This window comes from Papio anubis, chromosome 11 (assembly GCF_008728515.1).
Source record: "Papio anubis isolate 15944 chromosome 11, Panubis1.0, whole genome shotgun sequence".
In the NCBI taxonomy this organism is placed as follows: Eukaryota; Metazoa; Chordata; class Mammalia; order Primates; family Cercopithecidae; genus Papio; species Papio anubis.
In genome coordinates, this window is record NC_044986.1 from 49,915,361 (window position 1) to 49,934,573 (window position 19,213).

At 32.6% G+C, this 19,213-nt stretch overlaps 1 protein-coding gene across 1 annotated transcript in view; it reads right to left on the minus strand.

The window, feature by feature from the left end:
• The window catches only part of LOC116269387, a 30,222-nt gene extending 11,670 nt beyond the window's left edge, over positions 1–18,552 (minus strand). Inside the window, exons 1-4 of the mRNA XM_031651925.1 lie at positions 18,527–18,552; positions 16,851–17,069; positions 14,109–14,117; positions 12,759–12,914 (exon numbers count right to left, since the gene is read on the minus strand). Of these exons, the coding sequence (XP_031507785.1) occupies positions 12,759–12,914; positions 14,109–14,117; positions 16,851–17,069; positions 18,527–18,552 (410 nt within the window). The remainder of the gene's footprint in view (positions 1–12,758; positions 12,915–14,108; positions 14,118–16,850; positions 17,070–18,526) is intronic.
• Between the last annotated feature and the right edge of the window lie 661 nt (positions 18,553–19,213).

Genomic DNA, 19,213 nt, shown 5'->3' on the forward strand with positions numbered 1-19,213 from the left:
AAGACATCCCTTGATTCAGTCACTCTGTATTTCTGAGTTGAGTAAAGAGGGATAAGAACTAGCAGAAGGAAATAATCTAAAAGGTACCTCTTGGATGCTTTCACCACCCATGAATGAAGAGTAGAGCATCAGTCCTTCAAAAAAAAAAAAAAAAGAGGAAGGAGCCAGGTGCCGTGGCTTACTCCTGTAATCCCAGCACTTTGGGAGGCCGAGGTGGGCAGATAACGAGGTCAAGAAATGGAGACCATCCTGGCCAACATAGTGAAACCCCGTTTCTACTAAAAATACAAAAATTAGCTAGGCATGGTGAGGTATGCCTGTAATCCCAGCTACTTGGGAGGCTGAGGCAGGAGAATCGCTTGAACCCAGGAGGTGGAGGTTGCAGTGAGCTGAGATTATGCCACTGCACTCCAGTCTGGCATGAGAACAAGACTCTGTCTCAAAAAAAAAAAAAAAAAAAAAAAAAAAAATCGAGGAAGGAACTCATGACCAGTCAGATCCATGAGTCAACCTAAACCAACAATGGAATCCTGGCCCTTTTTGCTGTTCCACACAGTCCCAGTTGACTATACCAACCCCTTAGTTGGTGAATCCTAGATTTTAGAAAAGTATGCAAAGTAACATACTACAAAGTGATTTTTTTGGGTAGATCAAGCACTTAATGTGATTTTTAAAATTCATTTTTGCTGTCCACATAGGGAAGACATAAATTAACTTAATATTTAATTATTACAAACATTTATACTGATGCAAAACAAAAACAACAACAATAATTGTAATTTACTGAATTTATTTCTGTTACATTCCAGTTGTAGAGTTTGGAATTTACATAGTAGATACTACTGCCAACATCTTATAGAAGATGAAACTGATGTTCAGCAGATGTATATCTTGACTAAGGTCTTGCATAAAGTAATTGGTGTTTGGATTTCAACCCTGAATTTTCCAATTCAAATTTTATGGAGACGTCTCCATGAAATTTTTGCTAAAACCTTATAAAAGTTTAATATTCCTGCCACCCAACCTCCAGATTTTGGAGAGTAGATTCTAACCAAGAAATGGCTCTCTTTAGCAAAGATAGAATTCTGTACTAAAGGAAAAGGAATAAAATTTTTGTAAGTGGAGCTTATGAAATACTAAATTTGCCATAAAATTAAGGTAGGATGACTGTATTTTTATTTTTAATTACATATGCAAACATTAGTAAATAAAATAATATGTATTTATTATACAATCTTCTTCACATTGCAGAAGAAAATGCCATAGGCAATTTGTAATGTATGTGTCCAAAAGAGGTATTTTGAACCACATAAAATGATATTTAAGTACAGATATCAGCATTCTGTCTTTAAACTTTGCATAAGCTAAATCTGACGTCAGGAATGGATAGATGAATTCAGATTGATTAAGACAAGTAACTACTGATCAGTTTCATTAACTGCTTCATTCAATGAATGGCTTGTATTTATTAGGAATAATGGCCTTATTTGTCTAATTCCCAGAGAATGAGGCTAAAACTGTGGAACAACTTCAGGAGGTGATTTCTCGGTTTCTTTTTTTTTTTTTTTTTAAGTTATTTTGAAAGACTCTTTTCTTTTCCTTTAAAATTATGCCACATTGCCTACCTGAATTAATATAATAGATCTTAAAGTCACAGTGAAGACTCAGTGTGGTTGAAAAGAAAATGAAAATTGATACCTCTGGTTTAAGAAGAGAGGGCCTCAGCAGTTGCTGTTGCTGTCAAAGGAAATTAAAATAGAAAAAGATTTAGAAAATAATTCAGATGGAAAGGTAGATCATGATTGAGAAGAGAGGAAAAAAAGGCGACAGTTTAAAACGTGTTTCCTTGGGATTATTCATTATTCATGTGTTAGCTACCAAAAGCATTAAATATTTTAACTAATTCTTTATGTTGGAACATAAAATAATAATTCATTTGTTTTAATTTCATCACTCTTTTAGTTAATGACAAATTTAATAGCCTTAATAAACAGGAAATCTATACAGATTTTTGTTTTGTTAAGCTTCACAGTACAAAGAGTTATTTATGTTTCTAAAAGTACTGTGTGTCATATAATTACTTTTATCAAGTTTAACTTTGTTTTAAGTTGCCTTTCTTTTTTTCCTTCCCAATCACATTAAATATGATAAGGTTCATTGGGAAGAAGAGTAGAACACACAAAATGATAAAGTTGTATGTATTTATCAACATATTTAAGACATGCTCTCCATTTCTTCTCCTTACCAAAGTGTGGATTTCTTGCACTAAAACATTAAGTGTGTTTTCAGAATGATTAGGAAAGTCATTAATTATCAGATTTGGTAGGAATTGCTTCCTAACTTTTCCTTCTTTCACTTGTACTTCTTTAAAGCTAATACAGTCATCATTGATCCGTTTCATAACAATACAGACTTTCAACAGAAAAAAACAAGATACACAGTTCAAATTTTGGGGTTAGTAACTCTTTGGAGGGAAAACAGCATATTAGACTAAGTACTGGAAAACTGGGTAGTGAGGTTCTGGGAGGTAATTCCATCATCAAACCCACTGTTTAAACTGGCTAGTAGAACAACCATTTGACTGAAGGGATATCCTTTTTATAATACAGTTGTTGGTGAGTTAGTTATTTTACTCATAATGAATTCCAAAATGTAATCCAATTAGGTCATATACTTATTAGGTCACATACTTCTCTTGATTGAGAAGCTGTATGCTAAATCAAACTAGGTTCACAATGACTTCATGGATAACATCACCTGCAGTACAGCTGGCCAAATACTGTTGGCCAGAATGCCCAGTAGGTTCTCTGAAGACAGAATCAAATGAACACAGTGGAAAACCCAGAGCTTTCTACCATTCTGATTATTTTTAAAATCTTTAGGATCTCAAGCTTCAACAGTGATAGGATGGAGCTTTGAACTGGTAAGAAGATCAGAAGTTAAGTAGTCCTATTTATTTATTTATTTGTTTGTTTGTTTGTTTGTTTATTTATTCATTTATTTTTTGAGACAGAGTCTCACTGTCGCCCAGGCTGGGATGCAGTGGCGTGATCTTGGCTCCCTGCAATCTCCGCCTTCCCAGTTCAAGCAATTCTCCTGTCTCAGCCTCCCAAGTAGCTGGGACTACAGGCAGTAATCCTAGTTTCTAAATTAGATGTCTAGCCTTAGACAAATGAATTTTGGGGAAATGTCAGAATACTGAGTAACAGCAATGCAGAACAAAAGAAATGCATCCCTAAAAAGGTAAGCAAGTTGATCGTTGACCATTCAATAACAGACTTAAAACCTCAAAACAAGGAAGCAACATATATAAAAGAAAATAAATAGCATAACATACTAATACGTTTTTGTTGAAATCAAAGAAAACAACCTAGTTCAAAAGAATGTACCTTAGTCTTCCCTATTACACAAGTACTTTCCTACTACGCTTGTTATGACATCAATACCATAAAGCCCTTACCTCTGATCCATAACCTCTCCTGCAAGGCAGAAATAAATAAATCAGTATTAAACATCTTAGACTTTCATATTAAATAAAATGACAGATAAGGGCTTTTTAAAAAAAGTCTGAGTAAAACTGAAAAGACAATTTCTACTAAACACTATCTCAGTGGAAAATATATTTTGTGGCATTATCAAAACAGGAAGATCATGGTTTCATGCCTGAATTACTAAACTAATGATCAACCCAGAGCCTCATTCCATATGAGCAACAAAACATGCAAAATCTATTTTATTTCAATAGTGCATCATGACAAAATGTGACTCTCTTATTATCAGTTGGGATAAAAAAATATTATACATGATCTCTGTTGTACACAAGTATTGATACATATACTAATCCTTAGGGGAAGAGATATGTTTTATACATGAAGAATGTAATAAACATAGGATGAAAATTATGTCTATGATTGAATATATTCTTCCAAATGATTGTATGATATTTTCTCTATGTCAATTTAATTCTAAAACCAATACAAACTCTTGACTGTCCTTTCAGGGTCAATTATAATGTTAGAAATTAAATGAAGAGGTTTTTAGAGATTTAATAGCCAAATATTCAACATTACATAAAGATTTATAAGGTTCACACATCACAAGATGGTGAAACATTTGACTATACTTGAGGGGAAAAAAGAATATAGAGTTTTCAAAGCTGAATGTTACTAATAATGAAAATGTTCTATTTGTTATTTATTAAGCAGTTAATCTAAAGTGTTAAACTGATGCTGTCAACCATGTTATGTAGAATTAATCAGTGTAATGAAGAATTATTACAAAGAGGCACATGCATAACTTGCTAAAATCCAACAAAACGATCTCTGTAGAATTTTTTTTTTTTAATTTTGAGGCCTTCACAAAGTAATTCTACTGATCAGAAAGCATCTTATATGGTTAATGCATTGTATATTGAAACTGTTTGTAAAAAAGTAAACACAATGCTTACTAAAGCTTCTCAATTTATTCTTTAAAATGGTTCTGCAGTGAACTTTGTAGAGTGCTTACATGGTTCTGCCAATATTTATAACACTGATAATCCTTCCAGCGCCTTTAGAATTGTAGACATTTTCAACTTTTACCAAATTTATATTTTTTAGAAATAATTCAGGTAGAGAAAGTTCATATTTAGGTTTTAATAGTGACAATTGAGTCATATACCTTATAAAATATCCAACCAAAGCCAGGCTTTAGTTTTTAGCATATTTCTTCTGACTCCTTTTATTAGTAATGTTTTCCATCAATGTGGAAAATAAAATATCAATAGATAAACTATAACTAAATGTTAATGTTTCCATTAACATTTTTGTTGCCTTTTATTTGGTTATTTGTATTGCTTGCCTTGGCTCAAAGGCAGAAAGTTACTTGAAAGAGGTACATAACAGAACCACTACTTACTTTATCTGTGTGCTTTCAAAACACGGCTATTGATACTTACAAAGCCAGTTTATATAATAATGATGCACCTTTTCATGCAATTCATCATCAATTGTATTATTTATTTTATATCATTTATATGTATCACTGTTTACTTTTAACAATAAGGAAAAATGTACGGTCATCTTTCTGAAGTCTTTATTTAAAAGGTATCTAATAATTTCTTAGGCATTACTAAGGTCATAATAAATATTAAGAAAAAAAGTGTTATTTTTCTACTGTCTGGTTCTCAGGTTGTAAGCAGTTAGCGTTTGAGAGGAGGAAGAATATTTATGCTTGTGCAGTCAAATAATACTAAAATGTCTCATATAGAAGATATTTTAACTGACTTTTATAATGTTTCATAATGACATTAGTACTCTCCAAATACAATGTGTCAGAAAAAGATTAGATTAAGTATAAAACATGGGTATCTATGTTTCAATTAAAAAGTATAGAGTAATAATAAAACTTTTAGATTATGCAAATAGTAAAATGTTATAGTAAAAGGCAATGTAACAATTTAATAAGGCTGTAAGTATCTACACAAAAATGTTGTTTAGATTTCTTATACTTACTTTGTTACTATTTATAGATTTATCAAGAAACTATAAATTTTACATTTGCAAAAAGCTGGTAGATATTAGCTTAGAAAAGACACTCTCACATTAAAGGCTTAACAATTGTGAATAATACCTTGTCAGAGTCCGCCAAATAGCACAAGTTCTCATGCATATGACCAGCTGCCAACAAAAACTCCAACTGAAGTTTTTCAGTGAAAGAAAGAAAAAAATCATGTTCAAGAACCCCAAGAAAGTAATTACTCTTGATTTGGATGAAAAAAATTTGAAGCAGATGGGCTATAAAAATAATTAGATTTACAGATTGTTTTCTGTCTGATCTTGTTGATTAGGAATGCCAGGTCAAATTATTGAAGAAATATGAGGGATGAAGAAAACCTCTGAAATATTGCATAGCAGGGTTCTCAACCTATATTCATATACTTCCAATAGTAATTATTAGGTATGAGTTTTGCCTGTATCTCAGAATTGTACCCTTCTCTGAGCAAACTTACATCTTCTAAAATCTTAAAACTCCAGAGTAAAACAAATACTTATACGTGCATTCAAAATGGGAACTTCCAGTAAATAAAAGGTATTCCATGTGTTTCATGGGAAAAACAAAGTAATTACTTGTTGGTCACATATTATACATTATATACTAATATTGAAAGTATAAGTTTACTTAGGAAGGAAGAGAGAGAGTACCCAGCCTAAGTGATGCTGTTCAAATTTAACAGTTGGAGCTCTGAGAACTATTACTACAACTACAGAAATCTCTTCCCAAAGTATAAAGTTTTACCTTCTTTGTTTAAAACAAAGAGCAGAAACCTATGTAAAAAAAAGTGATAGTTCATCAAATATCATTTCTCTTGATTTTTCTATTTAAGCTTTTTATATTTCATTTAGTAAACTGAAGATCGTACTTTCTTTAAAAAGAAATCTTATGAAAAAATTTAAATTAAGGAGATGATTAATAATGTGAACAAGCAAAATTAAATAGCACTTTAAACATCTGTTGGAACAATGAAATGCCTTACAAAAGTCAACAACTCAAGATTTATTTTCATTATAAAGAAGGGAAGGGAAAGCACAATGAGAAATAAAGAGAATAAGACAGCAATTGAAAAAGTATAAGATTTATCAAATCCGTAAGCATACTACTAAGATAAAAGCAAGTCAGAGTAAAAGATGTTCTCATCAGAAAACAGATGACTACATGTTATAGCACCTGAGATTTATTTTGAAATACCTTGTATCTGTCATCTCCTACAATCTAGGTACATTGTATTTTACTTTGGTAGTATTTCTTCTTACCAAATACATAGGCTTCAAGAAAAAACAGAACCTATGATATCGCTTTTAACTTATTTGTAACAGTCTGCTTTTTTCTTGGAACATTCAGATAAAACTACCTTCAAACACTAAATGTAAATGTTACTGCATCCACATGATAGACATGCCTTTGGTTTCAGTTGAGTATCTAACTTTCATGCCCACATATTCCCACTAAGAAAGAGATTAAAATTACTTACTTTTCAAATAAATGTAGAACAAATTATGCTACTTTGTAGTTTAAAAATTAAGGTAAATCTATTATATGAGTTAGTAGTGATGATGTTAATATCTTTTTAAATTAAAAATGAGAAAAAACTGCATTTCATTGAATTTGGGGTAAAATAATAGAATCTTCTTTGAAGTTCAAATTTGATGTTCAACTTGAAGACTGTGATCAACAAAGGGTTTGCCCAACTAAAATAAGAAAAGTAACATTACAGTGAAGTAGATTGACTGTGAGATTGCTTTTCAGTTTCCTCGACAATATTGTTCAAATTCTCCTTGTTTGGTTCAGATGTGATTTCCATATTTGTTACTTCTGAAGGGCACATAGTTTGAAGTTCTGAAACATTTGTGCGTAGATAGTTTTTCTCTATTTGACTGTACATGTTAGCTACTGATTTTTCAAGTTCTGCTAAGTTTTTAACATGTTTGAGGATGCCTTTTGGTTCTCTCCGAGGGTCTGTTTTACACACTGTTGTTGCTGATAGCTGTGTCATAGAGGACTTAATTTCCTCGGCAGGCATCATATTGGTCGTGCATTTAACACCTGTTATACAGACACACTCTGTGGACAGAAATGAAGCTGAAGGAGGTGGGGGGCAAGGAATAGAAGGAGGTGGTGGAGGAAGAGTTGGAAATGGAGGTAGAAGTGGTGGAGTTGGGGGACCAGAAGTTGAAATGGAAAGTGGAAAAAATGTAGACGGAGGAAGAGGAAGAGGGATAGAAGGAGGAGAGGGAGGAGGACAAAAAAGAGAAAAAGGAGAAATGTCAGGAGGAGGAGCAAGAGGAGCAGGAGCAGGAGGAGGAGAAGGAGGAGAAATAGGAGGAGGAGGAGGGGGACAGGCAGAAGGAGAGATGTTTGGTGGATGGGCAAAATTTTCAAAAATATTTCTTTCAGTTTCAACAGTTAACATACAAATAGGTGTCTCTCTCCTAGAGAGTGAAGAATTTAAAACACAAGGCCTTGAAGGAGAAAGTTCCAAGGAACACTCAGCAGGAGAAGTGATGACATTAGGTTCTGATTTGAGTTCCACAGTTCTTGAAACAGTTGGCAAAGTGGAGAATGAGAAGTGAGGCCTGGGAAAGCAAAATGAAGAGTCTGAAGAGAGAGATTTCAACTGTTCTGTTCCTTTTATAATCAGTGTTTCACCTTGCCTTATTTCCTCTTTCTCTGTCAAATTTGCCTCTTCAGTTGTAAGCAATGGACTGCTGCTACCTCTTTTGTTTGGACAGATTCCAGTGTTTTCATTTTCAGCTTTCTGCCTGGGGCCTTGCCACTGCTGCAGATCTATGATCTCTGGTCTATTTGGAACTTTCCTCATCAGCCTCCTGGGTAAGCTGACTGACTGACTCCACAGCCTCTGTATCTTTTCTCTTGGGCCCCTCAGAGACTTACTCTTGGCTTGTATTTTGGGTAAAAATGGGTCTACAAAATCTGTTCTCAGGGAAATGTCTGAATTTGTTGATACTTGACTTATGTTTTCCTGATAAAGGGGATTATGGGCACTTAAGGCATCCTCATCAGATAGAAATGTGAATGTTCTTGCAGACTTCGGTTTGTTGCTCTTAAGTGATCCGTCTACATGAGCTGCCTTGTGAGCCTCAATAGTATTGGAAGAAAAGGGCATCACAACTTGATGTTTGCTGTCTTCTGAGACTGAGTGATTTCCCCTGCTTTGTTGAAAATGGCAGAGAAGGAAAAGACTTGAAAGAAAAGAAGATAATGAAATGTGAGGAAACAAGTTGTGACACAGCTTTCATGAGAAAGATGTTTTTATGGCTCTCATTACTATTAAATACTTAGAAACATCAAAGGCCAAACAACACTAACCTAAGCAAGACATTATTTTAAGTCCCTGATCTCAGAAAGGCAGGGAAGAAAAATCTTAGAGTTGTGAGTAGAATGAGAAATGTAAATGAAAAAAACAAGTACTCATCTCTAGATTATTTTGGAAGAGTATTTTTTGTTTTTGTTTTTCTCAGTTAGTGTGATACAGCAAAGCATCCATGTCCACACATAACAGTCCCCTTATGCACAAATCACACTTCTTCCCATTGCAGAATACCATCAAAGCTACCAACTTCGTATCTTTACCTTGCCTGAGGATGCTCAGGGCTGCCTGTTATGCATAGAAGATCCTTAGCTGTATCTGATTCAGTACCTGTCCCTTATCTCTCATGTCAGTACTTCTGTCCTAGAGCCAAAAGTAATCTCCTCTCTGAGCCAACATGTGGAATATCCTGTTCTTCAAATTAAGAGAATGGAAATCACCAAGGATAGATGGGAGTTTGTCTCACAGAGTTCAAAAATCACAGTTGAGAAACTGAATGTGCACTAGAAATGTGGCACAGTTTTTCTTCTGTTTAAATTTTTTGCTTAATTAGTTTTAAAACCTTATACATAATACCAAACAGAAAAATTTGTTTTAAAACATAAATAGTACCAATCAGAAAAGGTGTTGTCAGTAATTTCTTAGACTGATCTGGATCAAATTTTAATTAAAGCTCACCTTAACAAAAAGATTGATGCTAAAAAAAAAAAAAAAAAAAACACTTTGATATCACTGAAAGGCTTACTTATGCATGGAAACTGAATCATAGGTAGCTGTGAGTCATAAATAAAGTTGTATACATCAAAGATCACAAATTAAATGGCTCTAAGGAAAGCATCTGGACCCTTCTCCCAGGAATGTTGGCTGATAGGTGGTTCTGAATAGTCTCTCATTAGGTTTTACTCTCCAAGCCAAAACAGAATAACATTTATTTTAGTTACTGTTTAATATTTACCCACTTAGCAGGAATTAAATAAAAAAGATATATTCTGAATAGAAATTAAATAGCCATATTGAAAAATTAGGGTGATAGGAAACAAAATAATAAAGCCACAGTTGTTAATGTGTCTTTTGGCAAAGCTACGAACTGTAAGAAACAATTCACACAGGTAGACCTGGAGCATCAAGCCTACTTGAACAACAAAGAAAATGCAGACAATTTGGACTAAATGAGAGCAAACACTTTTACTCTTCGAATCTTGAAAAGTATTTTTCAAATATGGCACGAACAACTGGGCTTGATATTATATACTAGTTGTTTTTATATGCATTTGTTCTTGGTTTCATTTCTCTTGGAAAAACACCCAAAGGATATAACAATATCACATCACTTTGACTAAAAGAAATATATAAATAGATTTCTATTTATAGATTTGTAAATTTTAGGTTCTTAAAATTTAAGAATTTTTAAAAACTAATTTTAAAAAATTTAAAAAAAGGAGAATTTTGAAACTCCTTTCAGTAGGCACAGGTACTATCACAGGGAACACAGTTTTAAGCTCATGCCATCAAAAGGAAATTGGGTGTGGAAGACAAAGCTTTTCTTTTAAAAGTAAGCGAGTCTGTGGCAAAAGGTGAAGATCATTGTATTTACAGTACAACAGCATTTTAATCTATTCTATTGTATCTATTTTCTAATGCTCTTCTATTAAAGTGATATTGTTTACTTACTTATGCCTATGTATCCACAGGTGAGAAACAGAAAACATGTGATAGAAAAAAAGAAGTTTTAACTATAGTTAATTTAAAACAATTCTGAAAATACGAGCAGGAACTTGCTTTAAATAATTAGTATGTATATCAAAAAAATAAAAGGCATGTTTTTATACTTTGTTATTATTCATAAGAATGACATTTAATAATATATTAGATGAAATCAAATGACATTATTTGAATTTCTTTTCACAGAAAATTATATCTAATAAAATCTGTTTACTACATATAGGTAAAATTCACTTCTATTAAACCCGGATGATGCCAATCCAAAAATAAAAATTTTAAATGAGAGTTTAAAAATTGCTTCTATGTCCTAACTCTGTAAAACTGGTTAATGCACACTGACTTTTAAAGTAGATAAATTTTGTTTTGAAGAAAGTAAATATACAACTACTATAAAGACAATTACAAAGTAATTATAGAATTCATATGAAGTTATTACTTTGTGAAGTATTTTTTTCCAAAATGATCTTTGATTTTGTTATTTTTAAAATAAATAATTGATAATAATTCATTTGAAGCGAATTCATTTTCTAGTAACTTATGCTTAGAATTCCTGTAAAAAGTTCTTGGATAGGTTAAACATTTCCTAAAGATACAATAATTACATATGTAGAACTTAAGCTATTTCAATGAATACATATATTACAATTGCAAAATCTAGTGAGTCTACTACAATTGTTCAAGTAAAAATAATCTTAGGTGTTGCTATTTGAAAATTACTACCATCAAATTATACTGATTCCAGATGATGTTATAGTATACCTGTTCTTATTAATTTAAAATGAATATATAATTCATTAATGTCACATATAAACACACTTAACTTTATACATAGTACTTTTTTTAGCTTCTAAAGATCTTTGCTTGAGAGAGGTCATTAACATAATCAAATAGAATCAAATCATATTGGCTCAATTCCTACATTCACCAATAATTACAAAAGAAACAATCAGTTTTCAACTTACGAAAAAAGTGAAAGTATATATCTAAAGCATGAACCCTGTATTATGTTGTTATTTTGGAAACAGAATCATGCTTTAACCTATTATAAATTTAGACTATGTGATAAAATAATAGCATTAAGATCAATTTTAACATTCATGACTATCCTAAACAAAACCTTGTATAACATTATTGATATGGTAAGTAACCTCAATACATTTGTTTAAAACCAGTTTTTCCATTACCAGGTCAATTTCATGATTTTTGAGACTTGTTTTATTCCTACTAGTAACTGCTATGAATGTCAAATGTAAGAACATGTTATAGTCCTTCTACTCCACCAAATACCAGTTAATAAAAGGTTTTCTGGATTTAATTGTCATATTCAAAATTGTACAATATTTTTGGTTGTTTTACATATCATGTCCAAAAGTAGTTATTCTTGAATTTTTAAAATACTGACAAACTGAACAGCACCATAAAGAATCCAATTATGAGGGTAGCATCATTATACAAGCAGCTGTAAGGTCTTTTAACAGTTACCAGTGTCTTTCAAAAATGTATGATTTTTAAATTGACTACAAATTTCAAATCGTGCAGGAGAAATGTTCAGTAATCACAGCAGTCTGACAGTAATATACTGAAAAAAAGTATTTTCTAAGTAGTTCGGAATTTAATACAGAAATTCTTTATTTTCATGAGATTTTAATTTCTATATCATGTAACATCCTAAAAGTAGTTTCTTAGAAAATACTATGATTTTAAACCATAGAATTTGGTTTTGATTACCAAATAGGGATCGGTTTGGATACCTAATTGGGATTACTATTTTATGATTGTGCTTTATTTCTCTCATCTCCTATGCAAAAATATATTTTCAGAATCTATTTATATATTTATACATATATACACATACGTACTATAGATATGTAAAAATGCATGACCCTGAGGATTGAGATATTAAATATTATACTCAAGCTATAAATTTGCAATTGTCTCCTGAAGTTTAATTCTACTTTTCTCTTAGCTTTCTTTAATTTCTTGTTTGGTTTTGGCTATTATTTTTCAACCTAACTTTTCTTAGATTCTCGTCTTAACAAATTTTCTCTTTAAAATACCAGAATAAAATAGTCCATGTAGGCATTTCCACATCAGATTGAAATTAAATACTCACCACACAACATTCAGTAAAACCCAGCTACTTCTCAGAGTTCCTGAACGGTCTACTTACATTGAGCTGTCTCCAAGTTCTTCATAGAGATGCGCACCTGGTGGAGGCGGCGGCGGCGGCGGGGGCGCTGCCACTGGTGCAGGGGCCGGCGCTGCTGGTTTAGCCGCGGGTAACGCGGCCTGAATTCGTGCAGTCTTTGTGCACTCAGCTTGACGTCTTGGATAAAGTAAAGATGGCTTGTAAAACTCAGTTTAGAAATCATAATGCTTATCAATAAGCTACCTTTTAATAATGGGGTCCAGTTATCATAGGAACCCACTAAAATTCTTTTACACAAACAATTCCATTTATACACCGATATAATTACATCCCCACAGGGTATCATTTGCATATAATCCCTGCTTTGTTCTTGAAAATAGTTATCTCTTGAATAAGGGGTAGAATTCAGCAGACATATTTACAAATTAAATTAAATGATAATATTAAAAAGAGAAAGCAAAATGTTTATTAAAATGGGATGGATAATTGGTAGTTGTTTAATGAATCTGTTTCATAAGATGAGGCATATTAAAGATAGATAATTTTTATTTATTATTTGTCTAAGTTATTTTATTTGAAATGATTTGAAACATTTTTGACGTTATTTCACAGAGGCTGTACACACATGTACAAGGGAAATTTGGTTAGCTTGTATATCCTTTAAGATTCCTAGTAGTGCCCAGGCCGGGCACCGTGGCTCATGCCTGTAATCCCAGCACTTTGGGAGGCCGAGGCGGATGGATCACTTAAGGTCAGGAGTTTGAGACCAGCCTGACCAACATGGAGAAATCCCATCTCTACTAAAAATACAAAATTAGCTGGGTGTGGTGGCACGTGCTTGTAATCCCAGCTACTCGGGAGGCTGAGGCAGGAGAATCACTTCAACCCGGGAGGCAGAGGTTGCAGTCACCCGAGATCGCACCATTGCACTCTAGACTGGGCAACAAAAGCAAAAACACCGTCGACATGATAAGATATAAGATAAGATAAGATGTGAGATAAAATATAAAATAAAATAAAATAAAATAACATAAAATAAATAAAGATTCCTAAGAATGCCTGTGAGTCTCATGTTACAGCTACACTGCTGTTTTTGGATTTCCTGGACACCGATTATTTTTTTCCTCAAAACCAAGATGTTACAGGATGGAAGCTATAGGCAAACTACCTTTTTCACATTTACACAAGTTATGTCCAATTGTCTAAAATCAGCTCTATTCTATATATATATCAAACCAAAAAATAAACTATTATAAATGCAAAACAAAGGAATAATATGTGGTTCTGAGCAGGCTGACTTGATTGATAAAATCTCGGGTTTCTCTTTTCCTATTACATGAAAAGGATGTGTAAAATGTTAATTATACTTACACTTTAAACCTGTTTGGGAAAGCAATGAGTAAGAAAAATAGAAAGCTGCATTAGAAATATTGCATTAATAACATTTTAACATCTGATTTGTTCTAAATAATGAAAAATTTATAGGTTAAATTCATAATGACAGAGTTAATGACAGACTAAGAAAACTAAGCATATCAATTCGAAAGGTGAAAATAGTATTATTACCATTAGAGTTATTAAAGCCATTAAAATATCCATTACAGAAAAATAAAGAAATGAACTACATGGAATAAGAAAACTGGATTGAAATGTAAATATGAGAATTTCAAGTCTAGTAGAAAAATGGAATATTAAAGATGACCTGATTTTTATAATTGGCTTCTTGGTCTACCCTGCTTGAAGAATACTACAGAATGGAATCAGGTAGCAAGCCCCGGTTATACTCTTGGCTTCACTTTGAAGCTGAAGCTAGAATTGGAAGGTCCTACTCTTGAGTAATAAATTTATGACAGTTTTTACATATTTGCTTTTTAGTTTCCATTCATAGAAAAGTTCAAAGGCATATCATTATATAAAAGAATAGCTGTTCATTCTTACCTTATTTGCAAGCAAATATCAAGGCACAATTGTTAGGCTTTAAATATTAGATTTTTACTTTGCTATGTAGGCAGAGAAAAACTCATTTTGTTTAATTATGTTAATCTGTAAAAAGCAGTAACGTAAATAAATTCATATGGTATTGAGCTGATTATCAAACTAAAGGATAATTAAATAATGCATCTATAAATTATTTAAATATTAAACATCTTAAGTTTTTGTTACATTTCAGATGACCATGTATACCATCCAGAGTGCTTCAGTTTTGATCATTGCATAGTGTGCCAAATATAAGAATTTTTCTCACTGATTTTATTGCTAGCAGGATATAATAAAGCTCCTTTGGAAAACAGTTAAGTGTAAAAGGATAACTGGTAAGACGGAATGGATTTAACATGATAATTAATAATGGGCTGATGGCTTAAAAATTTAAAATAATTTGTTCAGTATTAATTTTGTTCATTAGCTTTAGATTTAGCATATCGATTGATTGGTTAAGGATACATTAAGCTCCAGTATATCAACCCTAATTCTATATTTGCAACTTCACATTGCTTTTGTGGTAAGAAATATTTCTGTAGTTTCAGGTTGGAATTACTTGAAAACTCAGGACCTGCTTGCAAAATCTTAAAGGGATGGAATCATGCGGCAAGCCCTAGTTATACCCTTGGCCTCACTAAGAAACCGAAGCTAGAATTGGAAGGTCCCACTTCTGGGTAATAAATTCATGATACTTGTTTTCATATTTGCTTTTTAGTTTCCATTCATAGCAAAGTTCATGCAGAGCATACTTTTGAATTTCAGATTGGAATTACTTTACCTTACTCAATTCACAAGAAAATTTTAAGTATTTGAGAACAAAGATGACAGTTTAAGAATACATAAGGACTATTGGCAGGGCGCGGTGGTTCACACCTGTAATCCCAGCACTTTGGGAGGCCGAGGTGGGTGGATCACGAGGTTAGGAGTTGGAGACCAGCCTGACCAACATGGTGAAACCCCATCTCTACTAAAAATACAAAAAGTAGCCGGGTATGGTGGCCCATGCCTGTAATCCCAGCTACTTGGAAGGCTGACACAGGAGAATTGCTTGAACCTGGGAGGCGGAGGTTGCAGTGAGCTGAGATCATACCACTGCACTCTAGCTAGGCAACAGAGACAGACCAGGAAAAAAAAAAAAAAAAAAAAAAGTAAAGAATACATAAAGACTATTTTAGTATTTCCTCTGTAGGTAGTTTAAATGATGAATAGCAGTTCTACCGTTATTTCTTATTGTTTATTACATAAAGTAATTTACATGATTTATTATTCCTGTCTGCTATTTTTTTTTGTGGCACACTCAGGGCTACTTCTCTTCTTAATCAGCTCCCCAATTTTTTCAAGTCATTGTCAATAGAAATATACTTAAAATGTGTGGCTCTCTATCACAAAGCTTCCCCAGACTTAGTGTCAGACAAAGAATATATTACTAACCTACTTCAAATATGGATGTTTAACTTAGTGATAATTACTTGACTACTGTAGATAAGTTAAATACAATTTTAAAATATGGATATTGTCAATGGATTCACTTGACTGCAGGAACCAGAAAAATTAAGAGCCTGCACAGCCAGAACATGATGTCAAATATTACACTAAAAACTCTGGCAAAGCACCCAGGAAGGAAGAGGCCACATCGAAAATTACATCTTATATGCTATGATTTTATAATGCTTTTGCTAACACTGTGATCATTTGCACAAAGGCAAATTTAACAGTTTGGATAAAAAGCTATCATGACAATGTCACGAGGTTATTGACCTTCCTTTGGAGCTGGGCAGAGTGGGTATCTGCATGTAACATTCCATTGCTTTTATCCCAGGATACCTGTTACCTTCTCTCCCGAGTTGGCTCTTAAACAAAAGAAGAGCATAAACAAAGCCACAGGAACTAAGGTGATATTTCTATTGAAAGAGACCATATTAGACTCACAAGAATATTGAGCCATCAGTGAAAAATGTACTGGGAGTTTGGACTGTTTTCCTTTTGAAGAAAATCATTTGGTACGAGACAGATAAAGCAATCTCAGAGTAGTTGCAGCATCAGTATTTTACAATGCAAAGCCATGTTACCAGAGATGGTTTTCTGCAATGACTTCTGAGGAACTATCCATGTTTACCATCCTAGAATACTTACTGTCTGTAGCTGACCAAAACCACCAAGATGGCAGGAATGCAGCAGAGGATGATGATGAAGGCCAGAGCCAACAAGGCCCCTTCTGTGTATCCTAGACTCTCTCCTCTCTTTTTAATGCTGGTCACTGCCTCTGGAGTCCGGATCTCCAGAATGCGTCCTCCTTCCCCATAATACGGCTGAAAGTCTTTATTGATATCAAGCAGTTTGCCATCCAAAAATCTTTATTGTTAAATAAATAGTAAAATTAATGACGCTAGCAGAGAAAGAGCATTTTAAAAACAAAATCTCTTTTGGTAAGATCTTTTACAATTTTCTCTAATTGAAACACAAGCTGAGTCAGAAGTCTCATGAATAATAAGAAAAGCATATATAAAAAGCATGAGCAATAGAGAAGAGTAATTACACATCTGTATATAAATATCAAAAATACTTAAAAACACAGCTCTTACTTGATATGCTTATAGACTTAAAAAATCTAATTATCAGTATCATTAAGCTTAATGTTACTGTGTCAAAATAATTTGACAAGATTTTAGATGGAATAAAGTATAATATCCTAAATTATATACCATAGTTTAACATTATATTTATGCATTTCATTATTTGGGTCCTTAGAATAAGCCTGTAAAGATTGAATATTACAATACTGATTTATTGCAGGCCAAAAAGCTATACAGTTATAAAAACAAATCTGAGGCACGAAACTAAGTTTTCAAACTCAAATTCTGTATTTGTTTGCCATAACGCCATCTTAAATGTAAACATTCTCAAGTTTCAAACCAAAACAATGTTTTATGGTCAAAGGGTGAAGACATTTAAAAGGCCTTTCTGCCTAGGAAAAAAAGACTAAATAAATGATGCAGGTAGTATATCGGTGTTGTAAGAATGACAGGAAGTGGTAGTCAATGTAATTCCTTCCTCTAAATAATGCAATTCCAACAATCTTGCATTGTTGAAGAGAATCAAGGAATAATTGTTCCTAATCTTATGAGATTGAAAAAATTTGTTATGTATTTAATGTCATAATTAGCAGGTTATTTTTTTTTTAAACAATTCCTTGGGAACTTTTGAACAGTCGCTTATAAGCTCTACATATTGATGCAACAATTGTGTTTTTAATACAATTAAATAGACCATAAAGGTCAAACGTCTTATTATAGAACACTGGCAAACAAAAATAGTTCAAGAAAAACATAATTAATCATAGTCCCATGATCTACAGACAGTTATAATCACTGCTAACATCTTGGTATATTTAAGTCTAATCTTTTTTTTTTTTTGGAAGGGTGGTATTAAATATTTTATATACTTGATTATGCTGCATATATAAAGTGCTTATGTTGAAAAATACAGAAAACACAAAAAAAGCAAAAGAAAAAATTAAAATGGCCCTAAATTTCACTATCAAAATATAATCAATGCCATGCTTATACACTTTTTCAGTCTATTTTATGCCCTTTTGAAGCTTTTAATTTTAATATTCTGAGTGACCACACTGATTTTAAATCCCGTTAACACACTGTTCATTGCTTAAAAATATAAGTGCCTGGTATCACATATGAATTCCATCACATATGGAACTCATAAACTAATTCATATCACACATGTGGCAATTAGAATGCTTTTTTGCTTTTTTTTTTTTTAAACAGATATGCTTTTATAGATTAAAAACGTACTTTTTATAGCAATTGTCCAAGCTCATTGTTACACGTTAAAAGAAAATAAAAACTTAGCCATTTTTATGATTACTAGAAATAGAATAGTGAAACTTTTTGTTTGAATTATTAATCAGATAAAGGAAGAGATTCTAAATGAGGCGTAGATCAAGAATTGCTCCACAGGAACTATATTATTAAAACTAGGAAGAATCAGATCCAGAAGAGGATCATTAATTTAAGGGAAGAATATAACCCCTAAAATGTGGAGTTCAGTTGACAGATCAAAATCCTGTTGGATTCCTGGATTTCATATCCAAACTCTCTAAAGTAAGATTTGTTAGTCTTTTACACTACAACAGCCCTATTACTTAGATACTTATTTTTACTTATCAGTGTGATGTCATAAGCAATTTTTTTAGTAGAAGAATGGATCACTTTTGAATCCACACCTGATCTACACTATCTTTCGTCCACTTTGTGTATTTAAAACAACTTGCCTGGGTAAAAATTCTTGAATCATAACATTATCCCTTACAAAACAGTGAATTTGGTTCCCTTGCCTTTTGTCATTTTATCATGCAAATGACATATGCAGGGCTTACTTAATTTTTGTTCCTTTATGAGTAAGATATTTTTATATCTGTTTCAGTGATTTTTAAACATATTCAGATACTACTCAAAGAAACATGGCTACCTTTTCATTGA